The sequence below is a fragment of the Taurulus bubalis genome, assembly GCF_910589615.1.
Source record: "Taurulus bubalis genome assembly, chromosome: 5".
Classification (NCBI taxonomy): Eukaryota; Metazoa; Chordata; class Actinopteri; order Perciformes; family Cottidae; genus Taurulus; species Taurulus bubalis.
Window position 1 is genome coordinate 16,122,191 of NC_136593.1, and position 20,219 is coordinate 16,142,409.

The 20,219-nt window shown below is 39.4% G+C and overlaps 1 protein-coding gene across 1 annotated transcript; it reads right to left on the reverse strand.

The window, feature by feature from the left end:
* Positions 1-759: 759 nt before the first annotated feature.
* c1ql4b (complement component 1, q subcomponent-like 4b) lies at positions 760-13,380 on the reverse strand (the record flags this gene model as incomplete). The annotated part of the gene is made up of 2 exons (XM_079217778.1): positions 12,838-13,380; positions 760-939 (listed from the first exon to the last, which is right to left on the reverse strand). Exons 1-2 carry the CDS (start codon positions 13,375-13,377, stop codon positions 760-762), a joined length of 720 nt encoding a protein of 239 aa, XP_079073904.1. The 5' UTR covers positions 13,378-13,380.
* Between the last annotated feature and the right edge of the window lie 6,839 nt (positions 13,381-20,219).

The window sequence follows — 20,219 nt, forward strand, 5'->3', positions numbered from 1 at the left end:
CTGCGGCTCAGGGAAAATCTCAAAGCTAAACCTCAGTATCAATATACCGTGTGTATTAAGGGACTGTTACCAACAACTTGACATCCCCTCCCTTAACAGGAGCTGTAAAATGTGCAAGTTAAACTAACAGCAACGTGATGCTTTCATGCTTTAACACAAGCAGAAGGGTAAACACACGTATGCTCGCACACGAGCATCAACACAAACATACAACACACTGGATTATGTTCATGGTGTTGGCTGTATTATCAGCTGCAATCAATATATTCATGACTTTTCTCATTTGGAAATCCATCTCACAGTGAAGGCGAGAGGCGGCATCCAAGTACACACACTTTGTTTTACAGTCTACATTCAGAGATCATTCCAGTCGATTTCAGACCGGCGGCTGAAATGGTCATCTTGTGTAACAACTCATCGGAGAAGTTCAATTCATGTGAGCACACATTGTGTGTCGCCAATGTGAAATGTGAATCCGGTGTTTTAGTCACGCTTACACACACTGTACATGGCACAGAATAATGATTACATTAGTGTGTGTGTGAGAAGTAAATGTTAACTGGCAATATATACAATACTGTATTCATTTTTACACAATTTCTCTATTTGTTAACTGTGGTCATGTAATTACATGTTTGTGTACGGAATGGCATTGAAATGACAAATCACACTAAGGAGGCATGGTGGTGTTAGATGAAGAAAGGAGAGGAAACTGTTTCCTTGATTACAGAGAGAGAATATATAAATGTGAGTATACTGTCAGTCAGGGTAGATGAGGAAGCCAGAGAAGGTGCTGTATTTGTTGGTGTTCCCGCCGTGGACTTTGCCCCCGTCCAGCTGTACGCACACTTCGTCCCCAACATCCAGGTGCAGGATAACACTGTTGGAGGCATAGTCGTAGTTCTGATCTGCATCTTGAGCAATTGCACTGGCTCTCACCTGCAACAGAGACAAAAAAGTAAATGCTGATAGGCTGCAAAAATGGAAATAAATAAAGCAATACCATCAAGGAAGAGTATATGTGATGTCTTAAGTGTATTTTACAGTATGTTGAGGTCTTCATTGAAGCTTGTTATAGTTAACATATTCGGCTATATTTATATTTCTTGGGGAGAAATTGGGGAGAGGTTTTTATGTTCAAATATTAAACATCTTTAAAATCCAAGTAATTTCAAAACACATAAGAAAAAGACTTGATGCTTCTAAAATACAAAACTCAGCTAGATGGGAAATGGTAACTCTCCACTGACATTATGTGATTGTTTTAGGCTCAGCAGCTTTTTGAAGAGCAGATTTACATTCAGTTAGAACCTCTGCATATTTTACAAAACTGCTAGACTAGCAGAGAGAATGAAGTTTGATGAAGGAGGAATGTGGAGCAGTGTTTAGAATTATAAATTTGGGATGATGATGTAATTTTTTATCAACCAACGTATTTCAAGAACTGGCCTGAAAAGTGGCCCAAACTGAACACCTGCCACTCTCATTATACATAACTGACACAAATATGGTACTTATTTGCTCAGATGCTGATATTGGAGAAGCATTTTTTACCTTCGTCACTAAATATAACTGAGCCATTTCACTCAACTAAAAAAAGGTGTTTTTGTTTGTAATGACTATTCAAGGCAAGATAGCACCGCCTGCCACTACTATATAACAACCTATTGAGGCATTTCATTTTTTAGAACCTTTATGTCAACAAGGTTAATTTAATTAAGAATGAGAATGATACATTTCTATTAAATACATAAACACAAAAAAACAAAAACAAAAATTCTGATTGCTTTAATGTAAATGTGATCATGGATGAACGATTTTTACTGATTAGTTACGAATCTCTCAGCCATGTGTCTCTACAAGCCTCTGCTCCCACAAGCCTCTATGCTCTTATTTGATTGTTGGTCCTCTCTTGTAGCCCCAAAACACTAATACTCACGTGCAATGGGGGCATATTCACCTCAGCCATCTAAATATTAATTACTGGATTAAGAGAAAAGTCATGGCAGAAATATGGCTTTCTGTTTTCAACGAGAAGAACGCAAATATTATGTAATCTAGTGATCTAATCTATTGCTACATATGGATCATTCAATCCAGTGTTTTATAGGCTGATGATGTATTAAGTTTATCTCTTCCATTTTATCACACTATCCCAAACCAGTCTGCTCAAGCTATCTGGATGTAACCGATGCCATTTTATTTCCTGTTTCACTCTGTGATCTTGGTGTAATGTCATCAGTACAGATGCCTTCCTGTCCACTGGGTAGATAGATGAGATGTGCAGTGATCTTTGGCCTAAAACCTCCATTTGAGACCACATCCTTTCTTATCCGCTATCAATTTTTCCAGAGGATTGTTGCTCTCACACCTGATCCACCTGTTGCAGAGAAGAGTCTGATGGGGATTGCGAGGATTGCATCAGGGAGGACCAGTTCAATTGTCGAGCAATTACTGCAAACACAATGAACGTGCAGACACACACACACTGGCTGCTGCTGATATATGGACATTGTTTTTTTGCAGCTGGACTATAACAATTGCCAATCAATGCCATTAGGTAGTGTTATGTCACAGGTATTTATCTTATTTGTCAAACACGTTAACAAATATACGTAATAATATAGGTTTACAAATATCATCAAAGAAACATATATATATATATATATATATATATATATATATATATATATATATAATGCTAAACATGGACAATATGCATAGACAACGACAAAGGACAACACCATAGCCTCGAAATGACCAAACAATGTAATCAACAGCCCTATAACACAGTTACAACAAGAGCTTGTCATCATGAGCTTCATACAACTGGCATTAATGTCTGCCATCCAGAAATTGCTTGTATTCAAAACCAACACACAAAAGATACATTAGCTGGTTTGAAGACCACAGAACCTGGAGCCTGACACACTTTTTTTTTTAAAGGAATATGGTCTGGAGAGTCATTCTTCACTCTTTTATCTACATCTGGACAGGTTTATGTGTGTAGTTGCTGATTAAACATGATGCTGGGTCTGCAGTGGTTCGAGAAGCCATTTTGGAGGAAGTCGTTCCATCTGACGATTACTGTACGTGTTTACGTAGCAGTTAACATTAATATTAAACTGCTAAATGCAGAATGTTCTTTTACATGTTGCTATTGAGGAGAGGTTTCATTATGACGTGGATGAAGGCATACACCTGCAACAACCCACACAGTTGCTAAATGTAATGTCATGGTTCAAACTCAAAGAATTGTCTTTTATTCATTTGAACATGGATAAAGAGCTGTTTTTCTGACGAATAGGGCAGCGGTTTTCATTATTTAGGGGTTTCTGTTTCGTTCCAAGTATATTAATTGGGTAAGTAACCAACTATTCAAGCAGAAGATCCATTTAATAGTGGAAAATAAAGTACACAACCACAAACATATTAATGAATGGAAATATGATACCCTCACTCCATCCTTGTCTGAGGCTCTGACTAGTCCATCATCTCCACCAGTCATTAAGCTTCCCTGACTCTCTTGTCATCACTTTCACAAATCAAATAGGACTAAACTATCCGTTTCTCCCCATCCTCCATCAAACGATACGTTTTTTTCCACACATTTCATCAATTCAACTCAATTTATTTCTCCATGCAACCATTTCTTCAATGTAGTGAAGGTGAACATTTTTATTCCCCTCCTCGAGACAGAAATGAATCGATACATTTCCTTTGTTTTAATTCAACTCACATCACATCATTAATTGTTGTCTCTCCCTACACCTCACGCCCCTTCCATCTCCCCTCTCCCATTCGCTACACCATCGCTATCTCTTCATTCTGGACCCATCTATCCATCTTTTTGTGTCCTTACACTCCAATTAGATGCAGGTCACGCACACATTTTCTCTCCCCCGCCATGGCAGTGTTGGCGGGAGCAGCGACTAAGTGTGTCCCTGTCCGGTCTAAATCGGATTGATTAACGGCGTGCTGCTGTGGCATGTCTCCTGAGGACCCCTTCTCCCTTCTTCCCCTCCTCCCCTCGCAGTATCCCTTACCCCTCTCTACCTCCAGATGTGTCAGGGCGGGCTATACGCGGCTGCAGGCTACAGTAATTGGTAGTCGGATAGCCATGGCAGCGCCCTGCCTAATAGGTCCGACTCCTCAATAACTCCATACAATCACAATAAATGGGGGCACAGGATAGGCTACAGTGGTCAAATGGGCCCATGAAACACTAGCAGGAGGTCAGGATAACACACACACACACACACACACTCCATCCATCCATCTCTCTCTCTCTGTCTCTCTGTCTCTGTCTCTCTCTCTCTCTCTCTCTCTCTCTCTCTCTCTCTCTCTCTCTCTCTCTCTCTCTCTCTCTCTCTCTTGATAAGAGGCAGCTCTCTTTGTTTTTTATAAATCTCAAGTGAACACCTGAGGAAAAACTACGCAGCATATGAGACATTTTTTTATTTTATACTGTTGGACTGTTTTACTCTGAAGGGACTGAACAGCTCCCCCGAGGAGACCTAATAGGGTTTAGGAGAAATACAACAGTAAAGAGATTCTGACATCTTGTACGTCCAACATCTGTCTACATGGTTGAGCGGCAGGATTCCCCTGACAGTATTCTCAGCTGAGTTAGAGGCTGCCAGGCTGCTGTAACTTCCTACGAATGCAGTATACGATTACAATTAAAACTAGTATACATCTCTGTATGTGCACGGACACCATTATTATAATCCCTCCTGTTAAACTATGTGATTAAACTACATGCAGCACATTATAAGGACTACTGGGTTCTGCCTTTGTCACCCATGTTTAAGAGTAAGTTGCAGTGACATTCACACCACCTCACTGAAATTCCTTTTAAACATGAACATCAGCTAATTATATTTGCCTGCCAAACGGCCACAATGTTATTCATGGCTTTTTGTGGTTGACTTCCTTATGAGACACGTAGGTTAACTTAGACTCGACTCCACTAGACAGTGGAGATGCTGACATTTAATGTGTTATATTCATGATTAATTCATGGTTGCATTCTCCTCCATATAGTAACCCAGTGGACAAGTTTACACATTTTATCCACATATTTTGAAGAGTGTGGCATTTTAAATATTATCACAGTCAACATCAATATCATTGCCACAAAGGAATATGAGTTGATCCTGAATCAACAGTCATCTGAGTTGTGCTCAATTAAACAAAATGAAAAGTAAGGTTAAACTATTTGTTTATGTAAAGGTACAAAGAAAAGTAAATATGTGTAAATAGTATTATTTAAGTGTTGTAAATTGGATAATCAGTGGTGGAACATAACTACACAGATTTACTCAAGCATTGTGCTGCAGTAAAATGTTTAGTTACATATTGTGCTTTAGTTTTTTTCTATTGTATATTCCACTACATGTATCTGACATATGTAGTTACAAGTATTTTTCATATATATTATTGATAAAGATTAAACTATCTGTAATAAATAAAGTAAAACTATAGCTCCACCTCAACCAGCTACACAAGTATAAGGTTTTTCTGCATTCATGTATCAGTATTGAGACAGTATTGAGACTCTTTTAGACTAATTAAATAATAATATATAATTCACAGGGAGATTTTTCTGTCCATACTTTAACTGTGGTACACTGTAAAATCTGACAATTGAATCATACTTTTTGTTTTACATATGCGTAAACCAATTGCCTTCAAAAAATAAACTAGGTAAATGTAACCATTATTCTAAAGGTGTTTACTTTCAGGTCATACTTGTTCTTTCTAAGGGTACAAGACGTCTGTACTTTTACGATTTGGATTTAAGACTTTAACTTGTAACTGTAGCTATTTTTTACATTGTTGTATTGGTGATTTTCTTTAAGGATCTAAATACTTCATCCACCATGGTGGAATATATTTTCTTGAACCGAGCCTGACTGAGCTGGTGACATTGCAGAGCTTTGTGACACTAAAGCCAGCACAGATGTATCTGCAGGTTTCGGCTGTCAGCAACAATCACAGTGAAACCCTGTTTTCTTAAAGTGCGCAGGAGGCGCCGGGGCTTTGGAAACAACAAGAGGGAAAGGCAAATCAGGATTATTGTCAACAGTGGCGGAGATTGATAGCGACAAGGGAGTGCATTTCTGTCTGTTGGCTCAACGCTGTTCTGACTTGATCTGCTGCTGTTAGGGAGAAGGGAGACCCGCGGGACAATAGAGAAGATTACACTGCCTCCACTTTTCATTAGGGGGCAACATTAAATAGGGAGGGAGCGAGACTAGGAAAGCTGGAAGAGAGAGCAAGAAAGAGAGAGGAAATTGACAGCATAGAAATAATTCACAGACACTACTAAATGCTCAATAAAATCTACATTTTCAGATGTTAACTTCTGATTTGTGTGACATATTTAAGGGCTGACATACTGTATTTCAAATTTATGTCACCAAATATTTTCATCAATTTTATGTGTATTGACTCAATATAAACGCTTGTGTTCATAACATTTACGTCTCAGAATATTTTTTTAGAGAAGGAGGGCGTGGAGAAAAGAACGATTGGAAATACAGACGGGTGAGCAGCTGCATCCACTTTTAACAGTCTAAGCACAGGATTCACAGGAAGCCAAAGTTGAGGGAGGCTTTGAGTGATGGGGAGGGAGCCTGTTGGATAACAAACTGATCAAGCATGCCTGCTTCAGAGGGGGGCTGTCCGTGTAGTGTTTTATTTTTTCAGTTTTGTTTTGTTTCACAGTGGTGCCTTGATCCTCTGGTAATAAAACTGACAGGATTCATTCACTGTGATGTACAGACCTCTCAGAGCGAAGCGAGGCGATTGAGACGCGGTCTCTTAAACTTACCTGAGGGACCTCTAAGGGTGAGCTGGGAGATAGAAGAAGGGCAATTGAAATGGCCTTTTTTTCTAAAAGCCACTGTGTTCTCTCGGCCTCCACCCATATGTACCAGCCCGAGGTATCCTGTTTCTATTATGCAGGTCGACGTGTAACACTTCTGCTGCACTGCAGACTCACACTAATTGGCATACTACATGTTAATATTTTTGCCATGACACTCAAGACCCAAGGTGTCAAGATGTTGATTAAAAAGTCTCTAATTGGCTCGAGACTGAAACCTTTGAGGGTAGAGGGGATGCCTTAATTGGATATGAATGGGTTCTGTGAACGGTCTACCTGCAGAGCACCAGCTAGACGCAAAGCCTGTGCTCTGAACTTAAATGATATTCCTTTATGATCTATTGTTTACGATCTCTTTTCAACTCTGTGTGTTTAAAAAAAGATATGTGCACAGGGACACAAACAGCAGGTAATTTAAAACCTGTTCACAGGGTAGAAGTTTATATTCCTCTGATTCTGAAATGGGAATCCAATATGCATTTTATCTTTGTTCGTGTCAGCTCTGCTACTATCAAACACTGCTATCTATGAAAGAAACAAAATCCTGCTTCCATGATGAGGAGGAAATAATGGTATAATGGGGAGGCAAAAGGAAAGCACAACAAAGACACGACAGAACACAGTAACAACCAGCCAAGTCGTTTTAGTTTGCGGAATATAATGGCCTCAGCCATTATAACAGAAACATTATAAAATAATGGCTATGTGCATGAACATGCACATAAATATGTGTGTTCTCAGAGAAAAAGACAAGAAGAGAAAAGAAGGGCAAGCTGCAGGGTATATGAGAGGACCCATACTGTTTACTCTTCAAGAAATACTGCCTGAAGGGGTGGACTATTACCTTTTAATACAAAATGTTCCCCATTATAATTGTGTCTGACACTAAAGCAATGTACCACACAGAAAATGTGTCTTGATTATTAATTATTCTCATAACACACAAAACCGTTGGGGAATAAACACAGCTCCCAAAAGGCACACAAAAAAAGTCCAATGAAGTTCCACACGAGGCCCATATTGACACCTTGACGTACTGTAATCAGCAGCTCCTCTCACAGAAGCCACATTACACCTACTGGAGGCGAGCCGCTCATTTCCTCTAATTGAGCCGAAGCTTGTCATCACCACGGCTTTTAAGTGACATATTAAATTATCTAATTAGCTTTGCTTATCTTCCTATGTACTTTACACACATACCATGATTGGTTTCTGCATTGTCTTTGCTGCTTGTTGCATGAGAGCCAGTCCAAAAGTTGCCAGTTGTCTGCTAAATCCAACCCGTCTTATTTAAAGAAAAGACGTTGACTACTGCACATATATTATTCTAACCTGGACACCATTTTTAATTCATCTTTCCTTCTTATGTTTTCATCTCACATTGATAAGGCTGAGCCACTGTGTTGGGCTTTAACAAGGCACTGCTTTGTCCACCAGTACCCTCCTCCAGTATGTCAGATCAGACCTGAGAAAATGAGATGAGATGCTGAAATGCTACCACCACACTGATGTCATCCAAACTATTGTGTGTGTGTGTGTGTGTGTGTGTGTGTGTGTGTGTGTGTGTGTGTGTGTGTGTGTGTGTGTGTGTGTGTGTGTGTGTGTGTGTGTGTGTGTGTGTGTGTGTGTGTGTGCAGGCACCATAAACCGACCAACTGACCAGCCCAGTTTCTCCCATATTGGACCAGCTATAAATATTCACAGTCCCTATCCATGCTCATCGTTGTAAAGGGCAAAGTACATATTGGTGGTGAATTATGTATCCATTGAAAAGGTCATCTACTTCAATACCAATCTTTTGATGAGTTATGGGACACGATGAGTGAAGAGGATTCCTTGCATTGAGTGATTCATCTCTGCAAACTTGGTACAAACTTGCACATCAGCTACACATTTCGTTAGCCAACAGCTGCGTGAGTCTGATTTGTTTCATATATGTCAGTCATAGCTTTATCCCATCTCCTCAACGCCTCCCTTCACCAGAGGACAGAGGACACTCTCATGTTGCCTATTCTCTCATCCTCCTATGTCCACTCTCTTGTGAATATCCATCCATCTCTCTGTCAGCCCACTTGTCTCCTGCCTGTCCCTGCAGTGATCTCTCCTCGGGATGTGTCTTATTCTCAGCTCCCTTTGACAAGACATTGATTAACACAAAGCATATCAGTCTGACAATTGTTATACACACACACACACACACACACACACACACACATACATCCATGCTGCGAAACACACTATCGACTGCTATACCGAGTTTTAAAGGAATAGTTTGACATTTTGGGGAATATGCTTATTTCACTTTCAATGTTGCTCTCTGGTAAATATGTAGGCCGTGATCGTTTAGCTTAGCGTAAACATAATTCCAATGTCAAAGGTAAATTGTCATCTTTACGCTTCGTTTTTTGTACAAAAAACAAACAAACACGATATAATGTGTTATTGTGTTTGGCTGTAATGCAAAAAGCGTGTTTCAATATTTTAAGTAACGAGTATTGTATGGGATTAAAATTTGAAATTTAGCAGCCAGTCAACAAGGCTAACATTAAGCTAGCTGTTGATGGTGAATAACAACCTCAAAAACATTGGCCAGCTTTATATCAAAATATTACATTTTCTGTTTCTACGGGTGACAATACAGAATCTGAGATGTGGGTGTGAAGGCTTTTGCAGATGTTTAAAGACACCGTTGAAGGAGCTATGCTATAACGAATGTATGATTTAATGAGTAATGTAACTAATTACTTTTACAGCTGAGTAGGAATTTTTTGCATCAAACTTTTTCACTTATTCTCAAGGTTTTCCTCATTGACCTAGCTGGTTCACAAGAGCACTTGAAGAAAAAAAACATCAGGTGCAATGAAACTGAGGGCAAGATCAGCACTGAATTGGGTTAAATAATTTAGTTGATGGAAAAGATAATTAATGAGTAAGGAGTCAATAGCCAGTGTGGATGGTAAAAATGTGTGTGTGTGTGTGTGTGTGTGTGTGTGTGTGTGTGTGTGTGTGTGTGTGTGTGTGTGTGTGTGTGTGTGTGTGTGAGAGAGAAAGGAGGGGCACAGGTGGAGGGGAGAAGATCTCATCTAAAAGCTATGAAAGATTTATCAGCCAGTGAAGACAGGAATGACAATGTCTGTGAAGGCACGCAACAAACCAAGTCCTCCAATTATAGCTGGCATTTAACTGTCTGTCCTCTTTACTCTGCACTTTATGCCCATCCCGTCAAATCGATGAAATAGGGAATAACTGTTTTTATGGACTTGATAAGGCACAAAAACGATCCATAATACAATGATGTGGGTATTTGATTTGGGAAGTCTATAAAACCAAAGTAGTATGAGAATATCTCATTTTACTGTTTAACCCTAGCTGTTTGCTCATACAGTATCTTAGTTTGCAGAATATTTAAAGAATATAAAATATTCCAGTTGAATCTGGTGAGCCCACGGGTCACGGAAAGTGCAATTCATTTTTGGTGCAGATTCAGTCATTTAAAAAGAAATGTATATCATTGCAAAGTAAAATATTTTGAGCATTTTTTCCTGTTTTCTCATGAACTATTGTACTAATTTAGATTTAAAAAGATGGCACATCTGTGTGATTTGATGCAAAGATGCAGTGGATTGTGCAGTCTTTCTGGAAGTGTACTTTCCACATGTAACAACTAAATTGATGAGTTATTTCATTAATTTTTCCACATTCTCTTTTTCCAGCTTTTCAAATGTACAGTAAGGATTTGCTGATCTGCTCTGTATTGCAACATTACAAAATGTAATAGAAAAAACAAGCAACTAGAATATATCACTTTGGCAGATTGATGTACATGTTTTCCACAATCTTTAAAAATATTTCTCAGACTAAAAAATGAATCGGAAATTACTGTTAGCAGCCATAATTTCATCGTCTCCATCTAGATCCAAATTGCAAAACATTGTCATTGTGATATCATGAACATTAATGTGCCAGTTATGTGGGTAAAATATAAAAACTAAATGCGCTTGCTGTCAAGCAATGTAAAACAAATATATATATATTCTGATTTTGACACCAACAATAATTAATAGCCCATAACCTAATTTTAACCAAATTTCACTGAAATGTGTTGACAGGTTTTTAAGATGTCATGATAACTAACAAACAAATTGAATCAAAGGCACATGTCAGAGGGTGAAGCTGCAGTGAACCACAGCAACCAGGTTTCCCCAGTAGCAGGACCATCATGTTGCATTGTTGAATTGTATGAAATGGTGGGAAAGCCAACAAGGCAGCTGCATGTCCTTGTTGCTGCCACAGGGGCTACTGACTGAGCCAAGGTGCAGCGGGAACTTCTTTGTGAAGCTCATCAATGGCCGGTGATAAGAACCGGCAAGCAATGGCATGTGTCTGGCTGCAGCTTTTTTTGTGTCAATTGCCCAAGCTGTGGACTTTTAAATAACGTATATAAAAGTTAAATGCGAATTTTGCACGTTCACATAATAAGGAACAATTTGAAAGTGGGCATTTTTGTGTGTTTATGTGGAAGGTTTCAATGCTAACTGCTGAACTGTCCTCTGTTGAATTCTTATTGGCCTACTCACCGTATCTAAAGTCTTCTAAGACGTAAAAGAAAAATCAGTGAACGGCAGCCCAGCGGGTTAGCTCAGTAGCTAATTGCTGTCGGCTCATGTACCGTGTAAATTATGTGAGAAAAGACTGTTGTACCTTGTTACACTGACTTGTAACAATGCAAAGCATGTTCTTTCTTCTCTGGTAATCCCCAGGACGTCACTCTTCTGTTCTGCAGCACACATGTCAGAATCAGGGCTCCTCAACAGAGTGAGGGCTTAGCACTTCAAGCTTGTCACGGATCTCCAGATGGAAGCATTCAAGGCTTTGTGCCAGGCATTTCTACTTGTTTATTTATTAGTGTTAAAGTCAGAGTTCCTCAGAGGACAGTAGCCAGCTGTCGCATTTTGGCTTTGTTCCACTGAGACGTGTAAGATTGTTATCCTCTTGATCGCTTGGCTGTCACTCACTCTCTCTCTCTCTCTCTCTCTCTCTCTCTCTCTCTCTCTCTCTCTCTCTCTCTCTCTGCCTTTGCGTGCAAGTTGTGTACAACTGATTACAGATTTCATTTTCCATGTTAAGTTGTTCTTAGTCCCACCTCTGTATACTTTCATCCTGCATTTGTTTCCTCTTCTTTTTCAACTGTATTTCAACTGTATTATTAAACAGATGGTTGATAGATCTTCACTATACAAGAGTTGAGATCGTTTAATGTGAATTCTGCTCAATTAAAACAAAATTTGTATTCTTTTTGATATGTTTTGTGGAAACTTTCCTTTAGATTTTTCTTTGTCTGAAACATCCAAAAATAATGCTCTCAAAACTCAGATGTTAAAAAACACCTTCTTTTTTCAACATGATAAAAAAAACATTTTCTTGTCAAACTATTTCACCAGGGGAGGTTCGATATCCGGCTCCTCCTTTCCACATTGACAAGTGTTGTTGAGCTTTCCAGCACCCCACTACTCCTAATGCTTAGGATGGTTTAAATGCAGAGGTCAAATGCAAGGATGCATGTGTGTGTTGATTGAAAGGAAGTTTTTCACAAGGTTAATGTTTTTTGTGCATTGTCCATGTTCAAAGAAAGAAAGATAACATGTAGCTGTGTCAGATTAGAAAACTGTTTTATTTTTGTCACTTTTGTGTTTTATAATAATATAATATACAGTACATACATATATGTGTATATATATATATATATATATATATATATATATATATATACACATATATGCTATATGTGTCGTCCCTGCATTATAAAATAGTTGCTGTTGGTGGTACAGGGTGATACCTAATCACTCCATCATTTTGTTGGAGAGTTTGTCTCAAAAGGTGGGCCTGTGAGATCACAGTATCAGAGAGACACTTCACACACACAAATGACACACAGACACACTCACCTGTCCGTTCTTCTTCAGGTCAGCCCACATACTCGTCCCATCACCTCCTCTCATCAGGACGTGATAGGTGAAGTAGTAGATGCCAGGCAGAGGGCAAGTGAACTTGCCGGTGCTCGGTTCGTAGTAGTTCCCTACGTTGGTCACAACATCATCAAACTTGAGTATTTCACTCCCTTCGTGCTGTTTCCGGAGGCCTGCGTAGAAGGCGATTTTGGGACTGTAGAAGGATGAGCCGTAGCCTCCGGGTCCAGGCCCAGGTGGACCAGGTGGGCCAGGCTTGCCGGGCTCTCCTGTGGGGCCTTTAGGACCTTGAGGACCGGGAAGTCCAGGTGTCCCTTTGAACCCCTGTTTCCCCCTGCGGTTTGAGAAGTCTGGGGGCTGAGGGGAGACGGCTGTCAGCTCTCCCTGTGGGGGGGTGAAAGTGTCACACACCATCTTGCAGCTCCCAAGCATCTCAAAGTGCGTTCCCCCTGCTCCGGACCCTCCCCCCTTGGTGGTGTGGACCAATAGGGGAATGGCCACCAGCAGGACCAAGACCATGGCCACGCCGACTCCAGCCCCGATGACACGTTTCTTGCGGCTGAGCCGGGAGGCGGCCAGCGTGAGGAAGTCCTCCTCCCCCTTCGCTGGAACGTTTGTGCCGGCCAGACTGAAAGCTGAAGAGACTGTGTTGAGAAGGTGGAGGAGGGAAATGTGTGATTGTCCAGGACAGATGGGAAATAGGGGACTATTCTAGGATCGGGACAGGCAAGTCTCAGGCGGGAGAAAATCTGAAGTCAGGAGGAGAATGACAAATAGTTTTTTTCCATTTCTTGGTATTGAGAATATTAGTTTTGTATCCTTCTTTTTTTCAGTTTCTTCTGGTTCACAATGTCAGAGGGCTGTCGACCTATCTAAAGGTAATTCATTAATTTGCAAGACAAAAAAAACTGAAATATGTTGTAATATTTCTTTTAGAATAAACATCACCATTGAGATGTTTATTTTAATGCTTTTTTAAAAATCCAGATCTTATGGAGGATGTTATGAGAAGCTTTCCGTTGATCAGGCAGAGCGCTGTCAGGTGGGGTCTACAGTATTCCCACTGGAGTTCATCTCACCCACCACATATAGGGAGGGCGCTTTACTTGTCTGTCGAGGAATGAAAAGAGAAGAACGTGGACACTGCTAAATCTCTGCTCTTTTCTTATGTTGTTGTAGCCTGGATCAGATGTATCTCATCAGTCTACTCCTCCATTCAAAGTAGCTGCATATTTGTTACAGGTCATAAAAAGGCAAACGCAGAGGAAAGGGCAGGCCAAATTGCATTGAATGTGGAAACTTGTTTTAAAGGCAGCTTGGATGAAGCAGAGAACATTTTTATCACAGGAGACCACTGAATCTAGAAGTAAAAGACACACACACACACACACACACACACACACACACACACACACACACACACACACACACACACACACACACACACACAGACCTACTCATATAATTATATATGCACTAACAAAATCAAACCTCTTTGCTAACACTTATATGTAAGAAAATGTACGATTTTTTTTTTTTTTACAAATAAACCACTTAATTTCGTAATTAATGAATATCTATACATTTTCAGCAATATACAAATTATGAAACATATAATACAGGATACAGAGAGTTTATGAAGCTTTACTATGAGTATTTTGTTTAAACATATTTGTCATCACTGATAAAAAAATAATAAAGACATAGGAACCTCAGTAATAGCATAATCAAACGATGACAGCTTATTATTGCAGGCCTACATTCATTATGGTAACTCGACTTTAAAAGAAACACATATTCAAATATAGGCTATATATTTCCCTTTTAATAAAACAATAGTAATTTTTAATTTGTATAAAGTAATCAATTTAAACAGAGCAAGAGGAAATAAGGATATCACCAGCAAACTTTTGTCAAACTAAAATCAGCTTACCTAGTTCTTTCTTTCTTTCTTTCTTTCTTTTCTTCGCGATTCCCAGTGGTGTTTTCCTGCTGCGGGTTCAGATGGAAACGCCGCAAGAAAACTGATCCAGGACACCGGAACGAAATCCTTCCGAGACGGAGCGCGTTCACTGTCGCATCGGGTGAAGTTGCGGCGCGCTGCAAACTCAAAGTCACACTAATATTTAAACTTGCAGCATCTCATCCAGGACTCCTGCATGGTGGCCGGAGCAAAACGTCCACAATACTCAAAGAGGCGCTCGCGTGCAATCGGAGCAGACACGGAGTGAATAAAATGCTTAAAAAAAAGAAGAGTATTAATGATGAGGCTACAATTCAAAGTCGCGTGGCGCTCGTTAAAATAGAATCACATATTCTGAAGAGTTACTTTTACAGACTTTACGCCCTTCAGAAATCCCGCTGCAGCGCGACTTAATTTGCAGAGCAACAGTTCACTCACTTGTTGTATTTTCCGTCCTGCGTCTCTCCTCTCAGCATCTGCCTACTACTGCTCCCCCGCCCTCTCTCCGTAACACACACACACGCACACACGTACACACGCATACACACACACACACACACACACACACACACACACACACTGAGATTCACCCTCCCATCCTGCATGTGACCTTTTCACAAATCAAAATGACCACATATGTTTAATAGTTTAATCAAACGTTGTCGTTTTTTGGACTGAATATTTATTTGCACCAGTTAGAACCCCAAACAGCTATTGTAATAATACAATGTAGTGTCAGAGTTTGAAACTACACCTGTCACTTACTGTATACATGGATCATTTCAAGGTTTTTTCTTATGTAATATTTGTATAGTCGTATATATGTATAGTATATTTTGGAATTGCCTTATGGACAGCCCGTCACACACACTGTAAGTAGAACTGTATTATAGCCTTACATGGCCAAATAAAGATTTTTTTTAAGTACCAATAATATGTGCAGCTTCTTTTGGAGCTATGTTTGGCTGAACAGCAGATGTAAGAGACTGAAGTGTGACTACAAAACGTGGGGCTACAGATGTGAGACTGACACTCATCAGGAAGGATGTTGAAAGGAGAAGGATAAGGCGAAAGGAGGAGAGTGGTGTTCTAGGGTTGTTGTCAATGTCTGTGTTTCTGTAGCTTTCAGACCTCGTTAGAGATGAAAGATGGATCGCTGTTGACAACCCCCTCTCCACCTCCTTCTCCTCCTCCATCTCCTGGTCTTCTCCTCCTCCATTCTCTCTCTATATCTGACTTTACATTAATAGCATTTATTAAGTAATTATTTTTCCAATTTTACATTGTTTTTTTAATATTTTGGAGTACTAATGCATTGTTATAGAGCAGGGGTTCCTCTGAAATATGTCTTTAATGTGTGTCTTTCTGTTGTGTTGCAACACACTTAGTTGTATCATAAACACACACCTGACATTATAAACACATCTGTCCACAAATACAGTATTTTGCTCACATTTTCACAAAGATAATGGTCCGGGGGCATTTATTCGCAGGCCAGTAAACTAATGTAGGCAACCCCCCCAGTCCTCTAAGGCACAAGTGCTTGCATGTACTGTCAGTTCTGCTCCTTATTCATTCATCTCCCAACTTTACTGAGCAGAAGAGTGAAGCAGATATTGAATATGGATCAATAGATCACTCCCCAGAATGCATACTGTCAGCCGACTGAGCCCTCAGGCAGATGCCAAGCCTCTGGTCACATTTGCATTTGGAGAAATAAAATAACTATTGCTTGCCAGAAAGCAGGAAGCTGTGTGGTTTCTACATTTTACAAAATTGGCAAATCCCGGATAGAAGCAAAAGAATTGTCTATATTGATGACTATGTGCTGGTACACACACAGTATACTGCTTGCTTGCATCCCCTGCATGCCTGGCTGTGCTTCTTTATGTGCCGTTATGGCTTGTGTGAGTGCCTATATGCATACATATGTGCACATACACATATAATTTACATGTGAGCTCTGACACATGGGTGGCACACTGAGAGGCTCCCTGCATTTAAATTATTATTGCCAAGAAGGGAGGACAATTTAGAGAGAATGAGGTTTTTAGTGCCCTATGAAATATTAACTAAGCCGATGAATATATCAGCTGTGAAGCGATAATGTCTGTCTCTGACTCTGTTTCCTCGTGATATATGATATCATGTTCTTGTCTATAATATAGCATCCTCTTATGTGTTTAATTAGAGTTCAGGTTTACAGGAAAACATTGTTTGATCTTTTCATTTGATTTGTACAATACTGAATTTTATCTGAAAAAATATTACTTCATAATTGGTTATTATCAGAGATCTTTGTTGCATCTCCTATTTCCTTGACTCTGATATCTCTTTTCTGACCTTCCCAAAATCTCACATTTACTTAAACCACGAATACCTGGAACGATAATAGAACACATGTGAAGATATCTGATCAAATACAGACAATTTGTATGATCTATAAATCAGTGGAAAACAGTCCAATTCAAATTCATGTATATACATTATATGCCCCTATATGTATATATACATGCATATAGACAGATAATTTAATTTCGGATTTCATACCCTAACTCTTCTGAATACCAACATCTGTTTTTTTTTTCATTAAGTTATCCTTATTTCAATCTTTAAGAACAAAGAGAAAGAGTTCATCATACATATATAATGTCACATACAGCATATACACAGATGTATATGCTGTATGTGACAGTACAAGAAATTAAAAACACACTTTAGAGATTGTTGTTGCATCTCACGGTCTTCAGAAGATTTTCTCAGTTTTTATCAATTATCTACATGTAGAACTTTGGTGGCACAAAAACAGGTTGATGCATAATTTGAATCATTCAATTCTTCATCACAATTATGCATTACTGTAAGCATAATACATCCTCTTTGGTAAAATCATCCCCTGTTTTATAACAGCACTCCTGGAGCTAAGGAGAGTTACGTGTCTGAAGCTTCCCAACACGGCAGTTTGAACTCAGGTCTCTGCAGGCCAATAGGCTGCAGTGTTACTGGATTTATGGTCATTAAAAACAGCTTCCACATGTTGGAATGAGTCATGCCAGCATATCAACTCTGGTTTTCCAGACAGCAGCATAACATAGATAAGGCTCGACATGTGTGATTTATCAGCAGGACAGTCGCTCTCTTTGCTTAGAACAATCAGTAAAACCAATCAAGGCGTGAGCAGAGAGTCAGCATGTAATCAAAGAGGTTACCATGATATTAACTAGCTCATTCAAGGTGGAGGTGTTATCCACCGAGAGAGACACAAATACAAGCCAAGTAAGTGGCGGTGGAAAGGGCTTAACCTGACTTGCAATCTCACAGGTCAGAGACCGAGCAACAACGAGAGAGCAAGAGCCTGAGAAGGACGAAGAATGGAGAGGCAGCGAGGGTAATGGAAATGTAGGGGTCATAGCATCACATTGTGTACAGTGGGACATGGGATTGTTTAGTGTGTGCGTGCATCTACCCAGCGTAGACCCAGTGTAGTTTAAATTGTTCTGCATGGGGTGGCGAGACATCTCACCAGATGTTGGTTCTTCAAATGTGACCTATCTTTACGTTTACCTGACATGGACCTCTTGTGTCTGCAAGTAATAGCTCCTGCCGTGCGTCAGCATTATAGCACCTCTTATGATAAAGACCCACTGCAGCTTGTTCATCAACAAATATAATGTCTCCCACCATTTATGTGACTTTGTGGCAAGCATCAGTCTTTTCTTGTTTGTATGTGAAATCCTTGAGGCAAGGGATATACAAACATTTCTCCACACCATGTATAGTGGGACCGTTAGGGAGGAAGTCAAAGAGGATGGTTAAGTGTGTTACTATAAGACAGGAGAGTGATGTTTGTATCCTAATTCCACCAATTAAGTTGTTTGTACACGGATTCAGGTGAAACATCCGTTTTGGTGCTTCTTGATGTTGGTGGAGCCTTTAATACTGTTGACCATAAAATACTTCTTGAGAGACTGGAAAAGTGGGTGGGACTATCTGATAGTATTCAATTGATTGAGATTATAAATGATGAATCCGAACGGATCACCATGAGCTGTGGAGTCAATCTTGGGGCGGCTATTATTTAACATGTTCATGCTACCTCTAGATCAAATCCTACACAAACAATACACCGATTGACTTAGCTCTCTAATCAAGTAACTATCGTCCCTTAGACTCATTATATAAACGCTTCGAGCTATTAAAATAACTAGTTACCCATCAGTTGAAGATGGGTAATTATAAAGATGAAAACCCAAGCTATAAATCTTAGTGTTTTTAAAGAGTCAGATATGAGCTTTAGCAGTCAAATCAATGCAGTAATTAAATCAGCATTTTATCCTCTCAAAACAAATAGCAACAATTAGATATCTTATGTCCAGTCTGGTCTTCCAAAAGAGAGTGAACAATGAAAATTGCTGTCAAAGTAAAAGTAATGAGAGAGAGAGGAAAAAGTAATGCATTATAATTTGTAAATACCTCTTATCATGAGTCATGGCAAGCAGGGCTGCCTCTAAGTAAGTTTCGTAGTTTAAATACAAAATAAGTCAGCATAGAGGACGGGGTGGGTGGTCAAACAAACACAACCAAGGAGCCCGCTGTTCATGTCCTGTGTGAAAATAACAGTCAACATTGACTTATTCGACTGTACTTTTGTACAAAACGTAAATACTTAGACGTTCTTTTTTTGTATTCAGAGCATTGCCTCCCAAGGCTCTCAACATAGCGTCTGCTGAGCCGAACAATGACAATGGTGCTGACGGAGCCATTAGTGTTTACATGAGGGGAACCGGGTGCTACACTTCCAGCCAGAGCCACGTTATCAGCTGCAATACACATACATTTGTTGCAAAACAAACCTTTTATATTTCAACCCAAACCCAAATATTTTCCTGCACAAAATTTGTACAGTATCATATGAACCATTGTATGAGAATACGTTGAACAAGAACCAGGAGAACTAAGCACATTACTGCAGTTCTGCAGAAAATACACAAGAGCATATTGTTATTTACTTCATCTGACTATTTATTATAATAATTACCAAGAACAAGGTTGTTTAAAATCATTATCATGATTTGAAAAGCTACTGAGATCCAAACTTCTTGTGAAAAGATTATTTGACTTTTATTTTCTGATATATTCTTGAATTCACTTCAATATTGTCAGCGTTTTTTTTTTATTCTCATATTTGATTTATCCATATCCAGCAGGCATTAGAGGAAGTACATCCTATGGTACCTCTGCATTGTTTTCATCATTCAACAGTGTGCTTTTTTGCTTAGAATGTTCATATATAGACACTTCCACAATCAGATAACATTTTGAGAACGCTCACCTCCTTAAATGACTGGTTTGAAGTTCAGTATAAGGTTAAGACCATAACTATTATTGGGTTCTGGTC